At 40.9% G+C, this 20,038-nt stretch overlaps 1 protein-coding gene across 6 annotated transcripts in view; it reads left to right on the top strand.

Moving 5' to 3' along the window:
- Window positions 1-1,641: 1,641 nt before the first annotated feature.
- larp1b (La ribonucleoprotein 1B) overlaps window positions 1,642-20,038 on the top strand; it is a 118,017-nt gene continuing 99,620 nt past the window's right edge. For 5 of the 6 annotated variants that reach the window (XM_034194888.1, XM_034194887.1, XM_034194886.1 and 2 more), the window contains exons 1-4: window positions 1,642-1,655; window positions 13,811-13,813; window positions 13,968-13,974; window positions 16,954-17,659. In XM_034194888.1, coding sequence (XP_034050779.1) covers window positions 17,284-17,659 — 376 coding nt within the window. In that variant the 5' untranslated portion in view covers window positions 1,642-1,655; window positions 13,811-13,813; window positions 13,968-13,974; window positions 16,954-17,283. Of the gene's footprint in view, window positions 1,656-3,293; window positions 3,305-13,810; window positions 13,814-13,967; window positions 13,975-16,953; window positions 17,660-20,038 lie in introns of those variants that run through there. The other variant, XM_034194884.1, reaches the window with a different exon arrangement.

Here is a 20,038-nt window from a genome sequence, read left to right as displayed (position 1 = left end):
GCCAGCTCAGGTACTTTGGGTATCTGGTAAGGATGCCTCCTGGGCACCTTCCTAGGGAGGTGTTCCAGGCACGTGCATCTGGGAGGAGACCCCGGCAAAGACCCAGGACTAGGTAGAGAGATTATATCTCCACACTGACCTGGGAATGCCTCGGGATACCCCAGTCAGAGGTGGTTAATGTGGCCTGGGAAAGGGAAATCTGGGGTCCCCTGCTGAAGCTGTTGCCTTTGCGACCCAGTCCTGGATAAGCAGTTGAAGGTGAGTGAGTGAGTGAGTGAGTACAGAATATATTCAAAATGCTCCATCTTTATTACTATATGTCACACAGACACAAATTAAACATCGCTTTCTCCATTTTCTTACACACAAATGCAATCCAACCATAATTACATTGATTTAAAAATGGGGGGTGGGGGGATAAGCTTGGCATGAGATCAACATTTTTTAAATGATATATCAAACGATATCTGTGGAAAATTTTGTGCTTTTACCATAAAACAATCTTTCCACTTATCTGCAGTGCTATTTTATATCTAAATTGTTATGCTATTAAGTGCTATTTTCTGTCATCATTGTTAAATTGAACACATGTCAGAGTGCTGTAATTGCATTGGGTGGTTGACAATAGACCAGAAGCTGCTTTCAAATCTGGAAATTCCAGCACATGTTGAGTTGATTGTATTGTTTCACCAACTTTGTGAACATGGCATGTTATGACCAGTTAAGTGCTCTGCTAGAAATTTGACAGACATAAATACAGGTTTCAGGTCAACTTTGGAGTATTGCATTTACGTCACTCTAATTGGTACGTGACCAAAATGATTTCTATAATAACTAATAAATGGTTACAGACACTGTAATTAGACAGGACAAACAAGGTTGTAGCTCGGGCCACTTCCGTATGTTAAGTGACTGCATAAGTGACGGTGATCGGCTAAGGAAGAGTAAAATTTCATGGTGAGCCAACCAGAGGCAGAGGTGGGCGAGAGGGAGTTCACGCACAAACACAAATGCATCATTTGTGTTTTTCAACTGGAACTACAGACATTACTTCACCCTGACTGAAACAAAAGGTAAGAATGTACATGTGAGCAAGCATAACGTAATTTTAGATTTATTTGATTGATGGGTTGCGGCCTGTTGAAGTGCAATAAATGTCAAAAGTTCTAAAATATCTATTATGTTTGATTGTTCTACTATTAGAAATGTAGTAATGATCATATCTAGACTAATATATTCACATTGTCCCAAAGCAACATTAAAATATTGTAGATTAGTGTACAGTGTTTTCTGTTAATTTTTTTCTATTAAGTGTCCATTTAATTCATTAAACATTTAATATTCAGTTTTATTATAAATAAGCTAATATAATCTAATACACAGTCGAATATAAACTTTATTAAAGGGGGGGATCTAAATTCATTGACATATTTGAACATTTAACAAAAGTAAGTTGTCCCACAGCAACATTAAAATAGTGTAGATTTGTGTACAGTATTTTCTATTAATAATTTATTCTAGTATGTTTCCATTTAATTCACTGAACATATTTAATATTTAATTTTATTATAAATAATTGAACATACAGTTGAATGTAAAGTTCATGGGGGAATGTCAAATTTATTGACATATTTATTTGAACATTTTTTTAAAAAGTAATGCAATAGTTACTTTCCTTATTAACTAATTACTTTTATAATGCTGTAACTCAGTTACTCAACAAAAATATAAACGCAACACTTTTGGTTTTGCTCCCATTTTGTATGAGATGAACTCAAAGATCTAAAACTTTTTCCACATACACAATATCACCATTTCTCTCAAATATTGTTCACAAACCAGTCTAAATCTGTGATAGTGAGCACTTCTCCTTTGCTGAGATGATCCATCCCACCTCACAGGTGTGCAATATCAAGATGCTGATTAGACACCATGATTAGTGCACAGGTGTGCCTTAGACTGCCCACAATAAAAGGCCACTCTGAAAGGTGCAGTTTTATCACACAGCACAATACCACAGATGCCGCAAGATTTGAGGGAGCGTGCAATTGGCATGCTGACAGCAGGAATGTCAACCAGAGCTGTTGCTCATGTATTGAATGTTCATTTCTCTACCATAAGCCGTCTCCAAAGGCGTTTCAGAGAATTTGGCAGTACATCCAACCAGCCTCACAACCGCAGACCACGTGTAACCAACCAGCCCAGGACCTCCACATCCAGCATGTTCACCTCCAAGATCGTCTGAGACCAGCCAGTCGGACAGCTGCTGAAACAATTGGTTTGCATAACCAAAGAATTTCTGCACAAACTGTCAGAAACCGTCTCAGGGAAGCTCATCTGCATGCTCGTCGTCCTCATCGGGGTCTCGACCTGACTCCAGTTCGTCGTCGTAACCGACTTGAGTGGGCAAATGCTCACATTCGCTGGCGTTTGGCATGTTGGAGAGGTGTTCTCTTCACGGATGAATCCCGGTTCACACTGTTCAGGGCAGATGGCAGACAGCGTGTGTGGCGTCGTGTGGGTGAGCGGTTTTCTGATGTCAATGTTGTGGATCGAGTGGCCCATGGTGGCGGTGGGGTTATGGTATGGGCAGGCGTCTGTTATGGACGAAGAACACGGGTGCATTTTATTGATGGCATTTTGAATGCACAGAGATACCGTGACGAGATCCTGAGGCCCATTGTTGTGCCATACATCCAAGAACATCACCTCATGTTGCAGCAGGATAATGCACGGCCCCATGTTGCAAGGATCTGTACACAATTCTTGGAAGATGAAAATGTCCCAGTTCTTGCATGGCCGGTATACTCACCGGACATGTCACCCATTGAGCATGTTTGGGATGCTCTGGACCGACGTATACGACAGCGTGTACCAGTTCCTGCCAATATCCAGCAACTTTGCACAGCCATTGAAGAGGAGTGGACCAACATTCCACAGGCCACAATTGACAACCTGATCAACTCTATGCGAAGGAGATGTGTTGCACTGCATGAGGCAAATGGTGGTCACACCAGATACTGACTGGTATCCCCCCCAATAAAACAAAACTGCACCTTTCAGAGTGGCCTTTTATTGTGGGCAGTCTAAGGCACACCTGTGCACTAATCATGGTGTCTAATCAGCATCTTGATATGGCACACCTGTGAGGTGGGATGGATAATCTCAGCAAAGGAGAAGTGCTCACTATCACAGATTTAGACTGGTTTGTGAACAATATTTGAGGGAAATGGTGATATTGTGTATGTGGAAAAAGTTTTAGATCTTTGAGTTCATCTCCTACAAAATGGGAGCAAAACCAAAAGTGTTGCGTTTATATTTTTGTTGAGTGTATAACTAATTACTTTCTTTAAAGTAATTTGCCCTACACACTGTCTCTGTGGTTGTATTTTGTGGCACAATATGCACCAAAATGCAGGAAATGGTACTTAAAATTAAATTTTTGGGGGGCGGGGGAGGGATGTCCCCAAACACCCCACCCACCCACACCCCCCCCCCCCCTTTACAAAATTCTGGATCTGCCCCTGGTAGAAGGAGCGTAAATAATATTAGACATTTTAAGAAGCTGAGGCTGAAATCTTCTGGTGGGATTACTGAAATTCTTTTGGGGTGGTGTGTGTGTGTGTGGTGTGTGTGTGTGTGTGGTGTGTGTGTGGTGTGTGTGTGTGTGTGTGTGTGTGGTGTGTGTGTGGTGTGTGTGTGTGTGTGTCGGGGGAAGGGGTACAGCCCCTGGAACCTGAAACCCTGGAGCCACCTACCTATGAGCAAGGCTCATGCCATATCAGGCCTTATTGTAATTATCATTTTTACTGAACTCTAAGTTAATGACCTTTCTTTCTTCGTACATTAAATATTTATTTCAGCATGACAGATCTTCAACAGTATGAGTCTAAATGTTGTTCTCTTAATTTCAGAACGGGAGCAATGACTTCAGCTTCTTCACAGCAGACTGTTTCCACTTCACTGTTCAGGGACATGAAGGACTGGCACAGGGATCATGGAACAATATGGTAAATTTCTAATCACACTGTAATTTCCACAAAAACATACGCCTCCATTCAGTGTGAGTTTTTTCAACACTTGAATAGGCAGGGCTACTTGTGACTGTCTGGAATGGAACAGAACATCTATATATTAAAAGCCAAGTGGCGTGCATGCATGTGTATGGTTTTGATCACGTACAAACTGGGGAGAGCTGACATTTGGTATGTTTATGTATTTTGGGTCAATGATGAATGCTGCGAAAACTGAAAGTTGATAGCACTAATATTTTTGGAGAAACTACAAATATTAGCTAACAACACTGAACAATGGATGTTGATAATTACATTCTGCACTCACATGCCATTCCAGCAGGGGGCAGTAAATCATCTACATGTTACAAGGGGAGTGGCATCTGTGTACGTGTGTGATTTTATTTAGTAAGTTCAATGTAAGTACATAATATAATTGTAAATACATTAAAAATACATGGATGACACAAGAAAGTGAAAACACCTATTTCCATTGTGGTCCATTTAAAAATCAAATTACAAAATAGAAGTAATAACAAAATAAAATAAAAAAAATAAATAATAACAATAATAATAATAATAGTGTATCTGATAACAAGAACGTGAACAATTTATGAAATGCATTAAGACTGTAAATTAGCATTACAAAAATTATGTAATTAACAGGAACTAAAAGGGTTGAGTTCTTCTAAAAATTGTTGGTGTCTATGGTTCTAAAAACATTCTAGACTCACATGCCATTCCAACTGATTATACAAACTTTGTATAATTTATTACCACCTTTTGAAAAATGTCAGCTACCTATTTTATAAACACTACCCATTCTAATGCCCGTGGATCCCCACGGGCAACACGCTACTCACTCACTGACTCTCTCACTCATCATCAACCACTTACCCAGGATCAGGTCACGGGAGCAACACCTCAAGCTTCCCTTTCCCAGGCCACATTAACCACCTCTGACTTGGCGATCCTGAGGCATTCCCAGGCCAGTGTGGTGATATAATCTCTCCACCTTGTCCTGGGTCTTCACCAGTGTCTCCTCCCAGATGGTTGTGCCTGGAACTCCTCCCTAGGGAGGCGCCCAGGGGGCATCTTTACCAGATGATCCGAACCACCTCACCTTTCAACGCGAGGAAGCAGCGGCTCTACTCCGAGTTCCTCACAGATGACTGATCTTCTCACCTTATCGCTAAGGGAGACACCAGCCACCCTCCTGAGGAAGCCCATTCCAGCTGCTTGTACCTGGGATCTAGTTCTTTCGGTCATGACCCAACCCTCATGACCATAGGTGAGAGTAGGAACGAAGATTGACCAGTAGATCACGAGCTTCACTTTTTGGCTCAGCTCCCATTTAATCACAACAGTATGGTAGAGTGAATGCAACACTGCCCTTGCTGCGCCAATTCTCTGGACAATCTCATGCTCTATTTTCTCCTCACTCGTGAACAAGACCAGAGGTACTAGAGCTCCTTCACTTGGAGCAAGACCTCATTCCCTACCTGAAGTAGGAAATCCATTGGTTTCCTGCTGAGAACCATGGCCTCAGATTTAGAGGTGCTGATCCTCATCCCAGCCGCTTCACACTCAGCTGTGAACCGATCCAGGGAGTGTTGGAGGTCACAGGCCGATGATGCCAAAAGGACCACATCATCTGCAAAAAAGCAGTGATGAGACCTTGAGTCCGCCAAACTGACGACCCTCCTCCCTCCGTCTATGCCTCGATATCCTGTCCATGAATATCACAAACAGGATTGGTGACAAGGCGCAGCCCTGGAGGAAGCCAACCCCCACTGGAAAGGAGTCCGACTTACTGCCGAGAACCCGAACACAGCCTTTGTGAGTACAGAGATTAAATGGCCCTGGGAAGTGACCCCCTCACTCCACACTGCCACAGCACCTCCACAGTATCTCCCGGGGTACACGATCATACGCCTTCTCCAAGTCCACAAAAGTGATTATTTAATTATTCAGATGTGATAACAATAGTACAAAGAAAGTGTTGTATAGTTCAAGTAGCTTTATCAGAAAAAATTAAACATTTGTTGTCATTAAACATTTGAGTCTAATCTTTTAGCTCTGGATTCTACGTTAAAAATAAGAGTTATCCTTTGAGAAGAATAATTTTTTCCTCCAACCACACCCACCACCTCTGTGATTGGTCTGTTTTTTTATTTAGGTTAGGCCGTGACTGATCTGTTCAAACTGTGGGGCAACAAATCCAGCTTGTCTGGCAAAGAATCATGCTTGGAGACATAACTTTCATGTAAACATGTTTTAGAGTGGATTTCGAATTAAGTGTTACAAATAGTGGTGGTCGCTGATCACCAGAGTTTGGCTTTAGAAAAGAATCTGAAAGGCCTCAGCGGGGCGACACAAACTCTGCATGTACACATGATGGTAACATAGCGGCTCCTCTGCATTGTGTTGGACTCCTCCCATTTGCGACGCAAACTCGCAATCGTCGGCATGGGAGGTGGACGCTCTGACCAGTCGGCCAAAACCTAGGCTCTGGCTGGAGTGTCCAGAGTATACTTTGAATGTCGGGGGAGTGAGGCCCATTGACTACCACATGCACCGTGACTCCTGCTGGCCTCTGTCACACTATAAGCTTCTGATCACATCTCTAACCTTATTAACTGTAGTAGAAAATGTTAAAAAAAATATGATTTTAGATGTAATTCTGTGACATATTTTTGACATCTCTCATACTATTTGGTTAAAAATAGTTTCCTGATTGATGTAAGCTTTGCCACACCTCTCTATAGCCATACTGACTGTTTTGAAACAAGGTTCGGTCAGATCGGCACACAGAAATGATCACACAGACTGCATTTTGCTAGAACAAACAGGCGTATATTTATTCCCCACAAAAGCAGTTACATCAAACACAAGTGGTTGCAGCGCATAAAATATCTCTTTCTCTCTTACCGTGACGCCTTTAAGGTGGAGAGCCAACACCTTTCGGTAGAGTGCGCTTGTCAACCGGCTGGGCGTTCGTACGAAACCTGCAGCAGACTCTATCGGAGCATGGCTCTGCCCCCTCTTTTCTAGTGTGTGCGCGAAGGGAGGGTGAGTGGCCATCTCAAACTCCCTGGCGCACATAATTCCTTTAATCAACAGGCATCTGAAAGTTATTTCCTCTTGCAAAAACATAATAACCTCAGCTCTTCACTCCCAGTTCAGAATGACCCCAGCATGCTTCACTCCCAGTCGTTAGTGGCTACAAAAACAAATTCGTGCAATTAGTGTAATAATAACAAGTACATCATTAGGGTTACTTTAAGACAGGGGCAAAACAACATAATCTTTTCTCCACACACTGACTGTGAAGATAGACAAATAAATGTTCCACGATAACTATAATTTTGGTGACCTTTGACCAATCTGCTGCAAAAGTAAATCATGTGGAGACACTCACCTACCAAATTTGGGGGAAATCTACTAATCTGATTCTGAGTTAATTTGCACACAGGAGCGATGACAGTACCCCTCGTTACCACTGGCACATCAAGTAAAAAAAAAAACCTACAACAGCAAAGAAGAAGAGTTAAAAATCTAGAAAACACTTTACTGCTCACCAATGATACAGCCAAAAAAAAAAAAAAAAAGAAAACGAAAGGTTGAGTTACTTGTTTGTACCATTTCATATTAGGCTATGTTAACATTCCAAATTAAAGTGAGCACACACTGTTTCTTTTTGTTGTTATTTTGTTTTACAGATGGTTCACATTTGTGTTTGTGAAAGTGACTCCACACTGACTGAAAATAAATCATCTGATGACGTATGTTCACGCTGCGCTCTGGTGTCACCAGAGGTCAGATACAAATCAGATCTACGACCACATCTTCAGGTAATCTGGGGTCAAAGTGCATGGCGTGGCCCCAGTGTTGAGAGGTTTAGGGGATCAGTGTCTTCCACAAGGACAGTTTGTGTAAACTAACCATTAGAGTGGACAACCCCCTTTACAGACTGAACTGTGGTCACCATGAAAACGTTTCGCAACTGTAATGAACCTCGAATCAAGGACCCCAAAAACTTAATCTGGGGCCTGATTAGAAACGTTTATGTCATTGAAAGATTGTAGGAATTCTTGATTCTGCCAGACATTGTTTTTGTGAGTGCACTTGTTGTCTCCATGTTCTATTTGAAGTGTTCCGCAAACAGTCACAGGTGTCTCTTTCAGAATCGCTCTCACACATTTGTGAGTAGTTGCTGTACAGCTGCCTTCATGCTACAGAAATAAAAAAAACAAACAACATTTCTCAACCCTCACTGACAGTGAGTGCAGCAGATAAAAGAATATTTACAGAGGAATCCTTCAAATGGTGATGCAAGCACCAAATTCGGCAAAGATACTCCTTTGACATTACTCTTTTGAAAAAATGGATTGGCCACTTGAATTTTCAACAGGCAGACAGGGGTCAAAATTTAAAAAAATGCTCTGATCATATTGAAAACTATACCACATTATTTATCTGAAAGTGAAGATTCCAAAAAAGGTCTAGTTTCGACTATCTGTGGCTGAATGTTATGGAGTTATGGGGTAAAAACATTAAGAATGGTGACAAAGGTAAATTTCAATTTGTATACAGGTCAAAAGTTACAAATACAATTTATTGTTTGTTTATAGGGTTTTTAAAAAGAATAGTTTTCACCATGTGTTGTGCTTAGTTATCATGTTACGGGGGAACATATGTCACATGTCATAGAATCCAATGGACATCAACATTGTTTGACCTTTACTTTGGAGACCAAGCATTCAACACAGTCAAAGCGATTCCATTTATTAATCCTATTAGCTCAACCAATAATTTGCACCACGTTTAACCAAAATTGGAGCAACTTTAACTTTTGATCCCTGTACAAACTGAAATTGACCTTTGTTACCATTCTTAATGTTTTTACTCCATAACTCCATAACATTCAGTCATACATAGTCCAAACTATACTTTTTTGGAATCTTTGTGATCAGACAAATAATGTGGTATAGTTTTCTATATGATCAGAGCATTTTTTTTTTTTTTTTTACCCCTGTGTAATTCTTCAACTGACTCCTACCTATTCAAGAAAATTCAAGTGGCCAGGCAGTCAGTTTCTCAAAACAGTAAGGTGTATTTGTGCTGAATTTGGTGCTTGCATCACCATTTGAAGGATTGTTTCAGTTACAGTTGTATGGCTATGTTTTGGCATCCCTGATAATTTTCATGATTTTCCTTTATAAATCATTGGTTGTCTGGATCAGAAATTTCAGTTAAATATATCCTATAGCAGACAAACACACTGATATTTGAGATGTGAAATTAAGTTTCTAGTATTTACAGAAAGTGTGCAATAATTATTTTAACAAAATTGGCCAGGTGCATAAATTTGGGCACCCTTGTCATTTTATTGAGTTGAATACATTTAGCACTAATTATTGGAACACAAAATTGGTTTGGTAAGCTCATTGACTCTTGACCTCCTTACACAGGTGAATCCAATCATGAGAAAGGGTATTTAAGGTGGCCATTTGCAAATGTTTCCCCTCTTTGCATCTCTTCTAATGAGTGGCAACATGGGAGCCTCTAAACAACTCTCAAATTACCTGAAAACAAAGATTGTTCAACATCATGGTTTAGGGGAAGGATACAAAAAGCTATTTCAGAGATTTCAGCTGTCAGTTTCTACTGTGAGGAACATAGTGAGGGAATGGAAGACCACAGGCACAGTACCAGTTAAGGCCCAAAGTGACAGGCCAAGAAAATCTCAGATAATCTGAAGCGAAGGATGGTGAGAACAGTCAAAGCAACCCACAGACCTGTTCCAAAGACCTACAACATGATCTTGCTGCAGATAGTGCCGCTGTGCATTGTTCATCTATACAGCGCACTTTTCACAAGGAGATGCTGTAATGCAGAGGAAGCCTTTTCTGTCACTTGAGGTATGCTAAAACACATTTGGACAAGCCACCTTCATTTTGGGATAAGGTGCTGTGGACTAACTAAACTAAACTAAAATTGAGTTATTTGGACATAACAAGGGGTGGTATGCATGGCAGAAAAAGAACACAGCATTCAAGAAAAACACTTGCTACCTACAGTAAAATTTGGAGGTGGTTCCACCATGCTGTGGGGCTGTGTGGCCAGTGCAGGTACTGGGAATCTTGTTAAAGTTGAGGGTCACATGGGTTCCAATCAATATCAGCAGATTCTTGAGAACAATGTTCAAGACTCAGTGACAAAGTTGAAGTTGTGCCGGGGCTGGATCTGTCAATAAGACAACGACCCTAAACACTGCTCAAAATCTACTAACGCATTTATGCAGAGGAACAAGTACAACATTCTGGAATGGTCATCTCAGTCTTCAGACCTGAATATTATTGAAAATCTGTGGTGTGATTTTAAGGGGGCTGTCCATGCTCAGAAACCAACAAACCTGACTGAACTAGAGAGGTTTTGTAAAAAAGAATGGTCCAAAATACCTTCAACCAGAATCCAGACTCATTGGAAGCTATAGGAAGCATTTCGAGGCTGTTATTTCCGCAAAAGCAGGATCTACTAAATATTTTTATTTGTTGGGGTGCCCAAATTTATTCACCTGCCTAATTTTGTTTAAAGAATTATTACACACTTTCTATAAATCTTATAAACTTCATTTTACTTCTCAAATATCACTGTGTTTGTCTGCTATATGATATATTTAACTGAAATTGCTGAGCCAAACAACCAATGATTTATAAAGGAAAATCATGGAAATCATCAGGGGTGCCCAAACTTTTACATACAACTGTATCTGCTGCACGAAATAGCTGAAGCATCAAGTTTGCTGTCCTTACTGTATCAGTTCGTTGCAGGTCAGAAAATCCTGAAGAACTGATCTCTGAAAAACAATTCAACCACCTCCAATCAGTTCCAGGCGGAGGGAGAGAAGGAGAAAAAGAAGATAAAAACTTATCAGAGTTGATAAAACTTGTCTGCCCACCAGAGGTACAACAGCACCAACAACATTCACACGTTTTCATGTTGATGGATAAAGTTGGTGACTTCTTGTTGTACTTCTTGTTGTACTTCTCCATGAGCATCTACACCAGTCCTCTGGTGGGATCAACTGCACTGTCACCAAAACATTTCTCCATGAGCATGTGCACGCTAGTGTCACTGCTTTGTGTATTTGTCCTCTGTCATCATGTGCAGCTCAACAGGCTGTGCAAAGCTTGGGTCTGACTCACTAAAGTCAATAACACTGCAGTCAGTAACACTACAAGACGGTTTGAGTGAAACATTTCCACATGATAGTGTATGATCAATGACCTCAACTACACTGAAGAAAAATATAAAGGTAATACTTTTGTTTTTGCTCCCATTTTTCATGAGCTGAACTCAAAGATCTAAAACATTTTCTACAAACACAAAGACCTATTTCTCTCAAATATTGTTCACAAATCTGTGTTAGTGAGCACATCTCCTTTACCAAGATAATCCATCCCACCTCACAGGTGTGGCATATCAAGATTCTGAGTACACAGCATTATTATTGCACAGGTGTGCCTTAGGCTGGCCACAATACAAGGCCACTCTGAAATAGGCAGTTTTATCACACAGCACAATGCAACAGATGTCCCACGTTTTAGGGGAAAATACAATTGGCATGCTGACTGCAGGAGTGTCCACCAGAGCTGTTGCATGTGAATTGAATGTTCATTTCTCTACCATAAGGCATCTCCAAAGGCGTTTTAGAGAATTTGGCAGTACATCCAACCGGCCTCACAACCGCAGACCACATGTAACCACACCAGTCCAGGACCTCCACATCCAGCATGTTCACCTCCAAGATCGTCTGAGACCAGCTGTAACAATCAGATTGCAGGACCTTGTGCCACAACATTTTACAATTAAGACAACAGGAGTAAAATCAGAAAACCTTTACAAAGACACACACCAAAAAACACACCATCAATTCCACAACAGGTTGTTGGATCAAAAAATGTTTTGCAAATTGAAATATAATGCAATGCTAAAATTCCCTCGGCCATGAGCATTGTCTTCTTTATGATTTGCAGTTGTTTAATTAGTATTCCAGTGCAAACGTTCTCTCTCTCTCTCTCTCTCTCTCTCTATATATATATATATAAATATATATATAATTATTAAGATCCTACTGTTTTATATACAGTTTGTACATGTTCAATCAAGCCTCCCTATTTTGTCACGTGATAATTTCACAAGGATCACAATGGAAACAAGAGCAAACTGAGATTTCTGATGTCCCTCAATCTGGACCCAGATCAGCTCCAAACTTTCATGGAGTCTTCCATGCCCTAATATCTATCTGTGGTATGAATTTGGTGAGAATCCGTAAAGTAGTTTTGACGTAATCCTTCAAAGACTAAAGTGAAACTTGATCCAGAATCCAGATCCGGATCCAGATCACCTCTAAAACGTAATGGAGTCTTCCATGGCCCAAACTGTATCTGTGTTGAAGATTTTGTCAAAATCCGTGAAGTAGTTTTAACGTAATACTTCAAAGCATATATAAAGTGAAATCTTGATCCAGAATCCGGATTCAGATCCGGATCACCTCCAAAATTTAATGGAGTCTTCCATGGCCTAATATGTATCCATGGTGAAAATGTGGTGAGAATCTGTGAAGTAGTTTTGACGTAATCCTTCAAAGCCTATATAAAGTGAATCTTGATCCAGAATCCAGATCTGGATCACCTCCAAGATTTGGTGGAGTCTTTCATGCCGTAATATCTATCTGTGGTGCACATTTGGTGAGAATCCGTGAAGTAGTTTTGACGTTATCCTTCAAAGCGTATATAAACTGAAATCTTGATCCAGAATCTGGATTCAGATCTGGATCACCTCCAAAATGTGATGGAGCGTCCCATGGCCTAATATGTATATGTGTTGAAAATTTTGTCAAAATCCATGCAGTAGTTTTGACGTACTCCTTCAAAGCCTATATAAAGTTAAACTTGATCCAGAATCCAGATCCAGATCACCTCCAAAATTTAATGGAGTCCTCCATGGCCTAATATATATGTGTTGAAAATTTCATCAAAATCTGTGCAGTAGTTTTGACGTAATCCTTCAAAGGGTATATAAACTGGAATCTTAATCCAGAATCCGTATGCAGATCTGGATCACCTCCAAAATTTAATGGAGCCTTCTATGGCCTAATATGTATATGTGTTGAAAATTTCGTCAAAATCCGTGCAGTAGTTTTGACGTAATCCTTCAAAGCCTATATAAAGTGAAACTTGATCCAGAATCTGGATCCGGATCAACTCCAAAATTTAATGGGCTCTTCCATGGCCTAATATCTATCTGTGGTGAAAATTTAGTCAAAATCTGCGCAGTACTTTTGATGTAATCCTGCTAACAGACAGACAAATAAATGCAGTTGATTTTATGACGTCCTTGGCGGACGTAATATGCGTTTATGCTTTATTGAGTTATCTGTGTATCATTGATATATTCACATCTTTTTGTTTATATTGATGTTGCAGAATAAACTTAATCTATCAATCATGAACAATATTTTATTTACCTTTTATCAGCATCTGCAGGAGCGTGTGCGCATGCGTGAGCATTTGAAAAGGCTGGACGTTAGCTTTGAACGCATGTGATGCGCGTACACACTGACATCCGCGAGATGTCTTGTAATTCACTCCGGAGGTGTTATCAGGTTACAAAAACAGAGTTTTCAGTCTTAGAAGTGTTTATTTCTCGCTAGCTTTTACATAATATGTGACAAAAGAGGTTATATTTATTTACACAGAAACAAAGTGGTTAGCAGCTAGCTAGACCAGACAGTGACGTCACCACGCTAACGTCTGCAAGATGTCTTGTACATCACTCCAGAGGTGTTTTCAGGTTACAAAAACAGAGTTTTCAGACTTAGAAGTGTTTATTTCTCGCTAGCTTTTACATAATATGTGACAAAAGAGGTTATATTTATTTACACAGAAACAAAGTGGTTAGCAGCTAGCTAGACCGGGCAGTGACGCCACCACGCTAACATCTCCAAGATGTCTTGTACATCACTCCAGAGGTGTTATCAGGTTACAAAAACAGTATTTTCAGTTTTAGAGGTGTTTATTTCTCGCTACCTTGTACATAATCTATAAGAAACGTGTTATATTTAGCCAAAAACAAAGTGGTTTTGGAGTGCCAGAGAGACCAGCTAGTAACATCATGGTGGCCCTCTACACTGACTGGCTCTTATCCCCCCACAAAAAAACGGATTTGCATGATTTATAGCAAAAAAAAAACAGAAGCAGAATATGACTTATTAACCTGTTAAAATAGGTCTAGGTTAGCCATCTTTGTACTTGTCCAAGGTCTGTGTCCCAAGAATGTTCCCTGTGAATTTGCAGACTCTGGCGGTAATATGACTGGACTTATGCTGAGCACAGATGGACAAATGGACGCAAAGCCTTCGTAATACCCGATGGCCATATTTTGATGGCCTTGGATAAAAATGCTTGCAAACAAAAAAAATACAAACATAAGCTCCAGCACATGTAACATTTGAACTGGTGAACATTAGAGGTGTGCGATACCAAGAACTTTGGTATTGATCCGATACCAAGGCCAATACAGGCCCAGTATCGCCGATATCGATACCGACACCGATACTTTTTCATATTTAAGCTTCGTAGATCCAAAGGATCCAAAAGAATTTCGCCAAACATTGTATGTGACAACAAAATACTTTATTATCACAATCAACATTATTGTTTAAAAAACAATCACTCAACACAACTTAAAACAAAATCTCCTGAGGTAGAGGGCTAACAAACCACAATACAAGGGTGCGCTGCTCCGTGTTGTGTGACAGTGCAGCACTGCTCTTACAGACAGAGAGTAGACTTTGATGAATCTGCGTGCGCAGCAGTCAGTGCGTGCGGGAGAGAAAAAAAACTTGAGTATCAATCTTTTTACACGAGGATCATTCAATATCAATACCAGCGTTGGTATCGATATTATGATTGATCACCTCTAGTGAACATGTCTGCTGAAAAATCACACAATGTATGCATGCATGCCAAAAACAAAAAGAAGAGAAAAAAAAGATGTATCGCAAACGACCACAACACAACAGAACTGCTGTCAACACAAACAGAAATTTTTGCCAGGAGGACTTCTGTTGTTTAATGCATTACAAATAAAATAATACAATATGAAAAATTAGCTGGCATAACAGTAAAGTCATCAATAAAGCAAAGAAAGTTAGTCCACTCTGCCAACCAGGTAGTGATATAGAGCAGAGCACCACATGCTGCAATGAACGGGCCCTTGAGCGGTTTGTGTTTTGAGTACCGACATTGTGTTATTACTGCTTCTATTGTGCTGTGAAGCTTTGCAAAGTGTTTTATATCTGGGTGTGTTGTGTGAATTTGCAGCAAACACATAATGTCTTCTTCATGACCTTCAAACACATCTTGCAGTGCCAACACAAATGCATTGCAATGTGAATTTGGAAGCGTTGTGTGATTTTGCAGTGGTGATGGACAGGTTGACAGATGAGATCAGACAGGACTCCCCATGGACTATGATGTTTGCAGATGACATTGTGATCTGTAGTGAGAGTAGAGAGCAAGTTGAGTCTAGTCTGGAGAAGTGGAGATATACTTTGGAGAGAAGGGGAATGAAAGTCAGTAGAAGCAAGACTGAGTACATGTGTGTGAATGAGAGGGAGCCCAGTGGAATAGTGCAGTTACAAGGAGTAGAAGTGGTGAAAGTAGATGAGTTTAAATATTTGGAGTCAACTGTTCAAAGTAATGGAGAGTGTGGTAAAGAGGTGGAGTGGGTGGAGAAAGGTGGCAGGAGTGATTTGTGACCAAAGAATATCAGCAAGAGTGAAGGGGAAAGTTTACAAAACAGTAGTGAGACCAGCTATGTTGTATGGTTTAGAGACAGTGGCACTAACAAAAAGACAGGAGGCAGAGCTGGAGGTGGCAGAGCTGAAGATGTTGAGATTCTCTTTGGGAGTGACAAGAATGGACAAGATTAGGAATGAACATATCAGAGGGACAGCTCAGGTGGGACAGTTTGGAGACAAAGTCAGAGAGGCGAGATTGAGATGGTTTGGACATGTGCAGAGGAGGGACCCAGGGTATATAGGGAGAAGGATGCTGAGGATGGAGCCACCAGGCAGGAGGAGACGAGGGAGGCCAAAGAGGAGGTTCATGGATGTGCTCAGAGAGGACATGCAGGTGGTTGGTGTGACAGAGGAAGATACAGAGGACAGGGTGAGATGGAAACGATTGATCTGCTGTGGCGACCCCTAACGGGAACAGCCGAAAGACAAAGAAGAAGTGTGATTTTGCTGGGAAAAAAACTTTATCAAACTGTTGCATGTGCTGCTGGTTTTTATTTGTTTGTGTTTGCAAGTTTGTTGGACGTTTTATGATGCAACTACTTGTTGAAATGAAGCCAGTGTTTTTTTTTTTTTTTTTTGCATCGCATTTGCATTATCTGTATTTGCAAGCGTCTTAATGTTGAAGTGTTATGACCTCTATGGTACCATTTTAAAGGTCACAGCAGGTTAGTTCCCCCCTATTTACACACTTTGTACGCATAACTGCACACTGTCATGACATGATTTTTCAAACCACTCTCACTTTACAGAACACAATACCACTGTCTTTTTTTTGCACAATGCTGTATATTATATGATTATATCAAATAATAATAATGAGCTATTTCTACCACACCACTCATGTTTGGTGACCAAACATGCTTTTTTTTTCTCGCGTTCCGTTACTTTAAATTGAATGTAAGTCAAATGTCGTCCGGATGGTTGCACTACCACAGTCTTCCCGCCAGAGGCGCCAGAGTTACTGTTTACACAGAGAAGCAGTGGCCTGCACGAGCTCGAGTTGGTAGCGTGGAGTTGGAACGGGAGCAGAGGCACGAGCTCGCCGTAGTGTTTTTTTTTTTTTTTAAGACAACAAAAAAGTTATTGAAGCTCGTTACTTTAACAGATCAAAGTGTGTTGTTCATATGGTGACTTGTGACAAGCTAAGAGGTAACTACGTCTTGATATGATACAGCCACTTAGCGAGACGAACGGTAATACTTAGTTTGGGTTTCTGCATGGTAGCTAGTTGGCTAACGTTAGCTGCAGGAGCTAGCTGGCTAACCAGGTCCAGCCCAAAAGTTGTTTACCTCAAGTTGTGGATGTGGTCCGCCTTGTACCTTTCACGTCTCTTTTCTCTGGGATAAGAGCGTAAGGACCAAAACTTCACACTGGATTTAACACCGCGCAGAAATTAGGATGTCCGCAGAGGTCGAATGTAGTAAGGTTGAGTCAGGTTTGACAGCCGCCAGTTCCGCTGCAGCAGCAGCGGAAAACCAAAACAAGACCGAGGGGGCTCAGCTGCACAAACCCCAAGAAGAACAAGGACAAAAATGTACAGAAAAGCAACTGCCGGGTGGTCACAGTTCAGAGGGGACGAAGAGTCCGACGGATATGCACAAAAAGTGCAAACAAAATGATAAAGAGAACGACCAAAGCGGCGGCGCTGACTCGGCTGTGGAGACGGTGAAGCGGAAAGTTGTGGAAGCTCCGCCACCCAAAGTCAACCCATGGACGAAGAGGACCACAGGCAGAGTGCCCGTCGGCAACATTAACTCCAGTTCCCAAGAAAAGGGTGAGTCGGTTTTGAGTTACCACACATGAAGGCGACATTTCCTGACTTAATTGTACAATATGTTTACATCGCAACGTTTTTGTCAGCTTCTCTGCGGAGAAATATCCCTCTGTCTGTGGTTGTCATGTTTCATCTGAGTTTATTTTGACTTGAATAAAGCCCATAAATGTCGGTGACAGCAAAGTAAAAAGGCGTTGATGGTAGCATATTTGCCCCATCCCCCTCTGCTCGGATTGCTTCGAAGCACCACGTGTTGACTGCTGACAACTGCTACTTCTTTAGCCTGTGAAGCTAGTGCCCGTTAACATTCTCTTCTTGGAAATGTCAGTGGCGGAATATCAAACATTAATAGGTCCCATAGAGCAAGGAAAAGCACGATCTGCGCTAAAATCAGACTTTAACTTATACTGAAGTGTTTACTCAGTCGGAAATGCTGAGATGGCCAAGCTAACTAGTTCTGCTGTTGTAAAGACACGTTTTGCATGTCCAATGGCCTGTCTGCTTGCAGTTCCTCCCACCAGTCAGCTCCCTGCACTGCTGAAACTGTGAACAAGGTGGTTGTCAGGTGGTTGTAAATTAGACGTACTATGAAGAGTTATTTTGTAATTATCCACTAATAATCCACTTATGCAACAAAACTGACGTTTTTTGACACATTTACAGTGTAGCTATGAAGTCCATTCTGTTTTAATTTGGGGTGAAATGTTATTTAAAAAAGTAATCCTTTAAACCACAAATGATTGCTTTTACATAGCCTACAACAAAATGGTCCTTCAAGAGTTATATCAATTTTGTATCAAGCCAGTCTATTCCTGGGGCACTTCAGTCTATCATTTTTTTCCACTTGTCAGGTGTGTTGACATTTGGACAGACAATTTTTTTTTTTTTTGCCCTTGTGCACAACAGTGTGAGGCAAAATCCAATAAAGATGTACTTGTAATGTCGACTTTTAGCTTTAATTTGAGGGACTCAATAAATCTTTGCATTTAGGTATTACAGTCAATTATATACATAAGGTGAGATGGCTACCAAAAGCAACACTCACCGTAGCCGGCAATCAAGTCACCAGATTGAGGTTTCAAAGCCCGCAAACTCTCGCAAGATCTCAGAGAGGTGGCTTTCACTTTGTGATGTGTATTATATCATATTATTATATACATTGTTTTATATATTATTATTATATGACATATATAGAGAGTGTCCCAAAAAAATACATTTAAAACACTTGGTTTGACCCTTAAATGCTACAAACTTAATCACTTATGTTTCTTTTTTACTTGCACAGACCCTGAAGTTTATGTTGATGCCAAGCAAGACTCAGGAAAATGCCAAGATTAACCATACTACAGCGAACAAAAAATATTGAGTTTTGGCACCAGACCAAGAGTAACAGGTGCAGCGACTTTATGCTAGACTGACAAAATGCAGGGCCAATATTGACATTGGTATGAAAAACTTAAACCTTTCAGCTTTCTATCCAGCCATAAATTTATTTCCTAGACATATGCTTTGACCATTTTCTTTGCTGATAAAATGTTGCATATTTTTTTGGGACACCTGATATATATATATATATATATATATATATATATATATATATATTATTATAATGGTTTAAGCTTTGGTACATCTGTCTGGAGTAATAAGTCATTCCTATGTGGGCTCTGAGGTCCATTGCGCAGGTTCTCATGCCCAGATACAGTAGCATGATGCGGCTGAGAGTCTACGACTCCACTTGGATGGTGCGCCAGTCTGAAGAAGGTAAATGATCCATTTGCAGCTGAGTGGACTGGGACATGGTGGTTTAGTGGTTAGCATTCTTGCCTCACACCAAGAACATTGTGGGATCACTTTCCACCTGGGCCTTGCTGTGTGGAGTTTGCATGGGGTCCCTCCTGGTGCTCTGGCTTCCTCCCACTTCCAAAGACATGCACTTAGTGAACTGGGAACTATAAATCGACTGTAGGTGTGTGTGCCAGTGTGAGTGAGTTTGTCTGTCTATGTCACCCTGCGATAGATTGGTGTACCCTGCCCCTGTGACTGCTGGGATAGGCTCCTGCTTCCCTGTGACTCTTAATAGGGGAACGCAGTCTCGTTTGAACCCCTGCTTGATATCATGGGCTTTGACTACATCTGGGGACAGCCTGCACAAACACGACAGAGACTAATCCCCGGGCGGAGTGTGGGAGTTTCAGCACAAACCATTCTGCCTGGCTTGGTAAACCTAAAAGCATACTTGCAGCCACCTAGAGGACGTGCCGGTTTAAAATTGTTTCCGCTGAAACCCCGTTCTCCGAATGGTTTGTGCCGACACACCCACCCTCCGCCCAGGGATTAGTCTCTCCCCACAAACAGTGTCACTTCTAACGGAAAAATGTT

This window comes from Thalassophryne amazonica, chromosome 19, assembly GCF_902500255.1.
Source record: "Thalassophryne amazonica chromosome 19, fThaAma1.1, whole genome shotgun sequence".
Lineage (NCBI taxonomy): Eukaryota > Metazoa > Chordata > Actinopteri > Batrachoidiformes > Batrachoididae > Thalassophryne > Thalassophryne amazonica.
The sequence above is the reverse complement of the archived record's forward strand: the minus strand, read 5'-3'. Positions and strand labels throughout refer to the sequence as shown.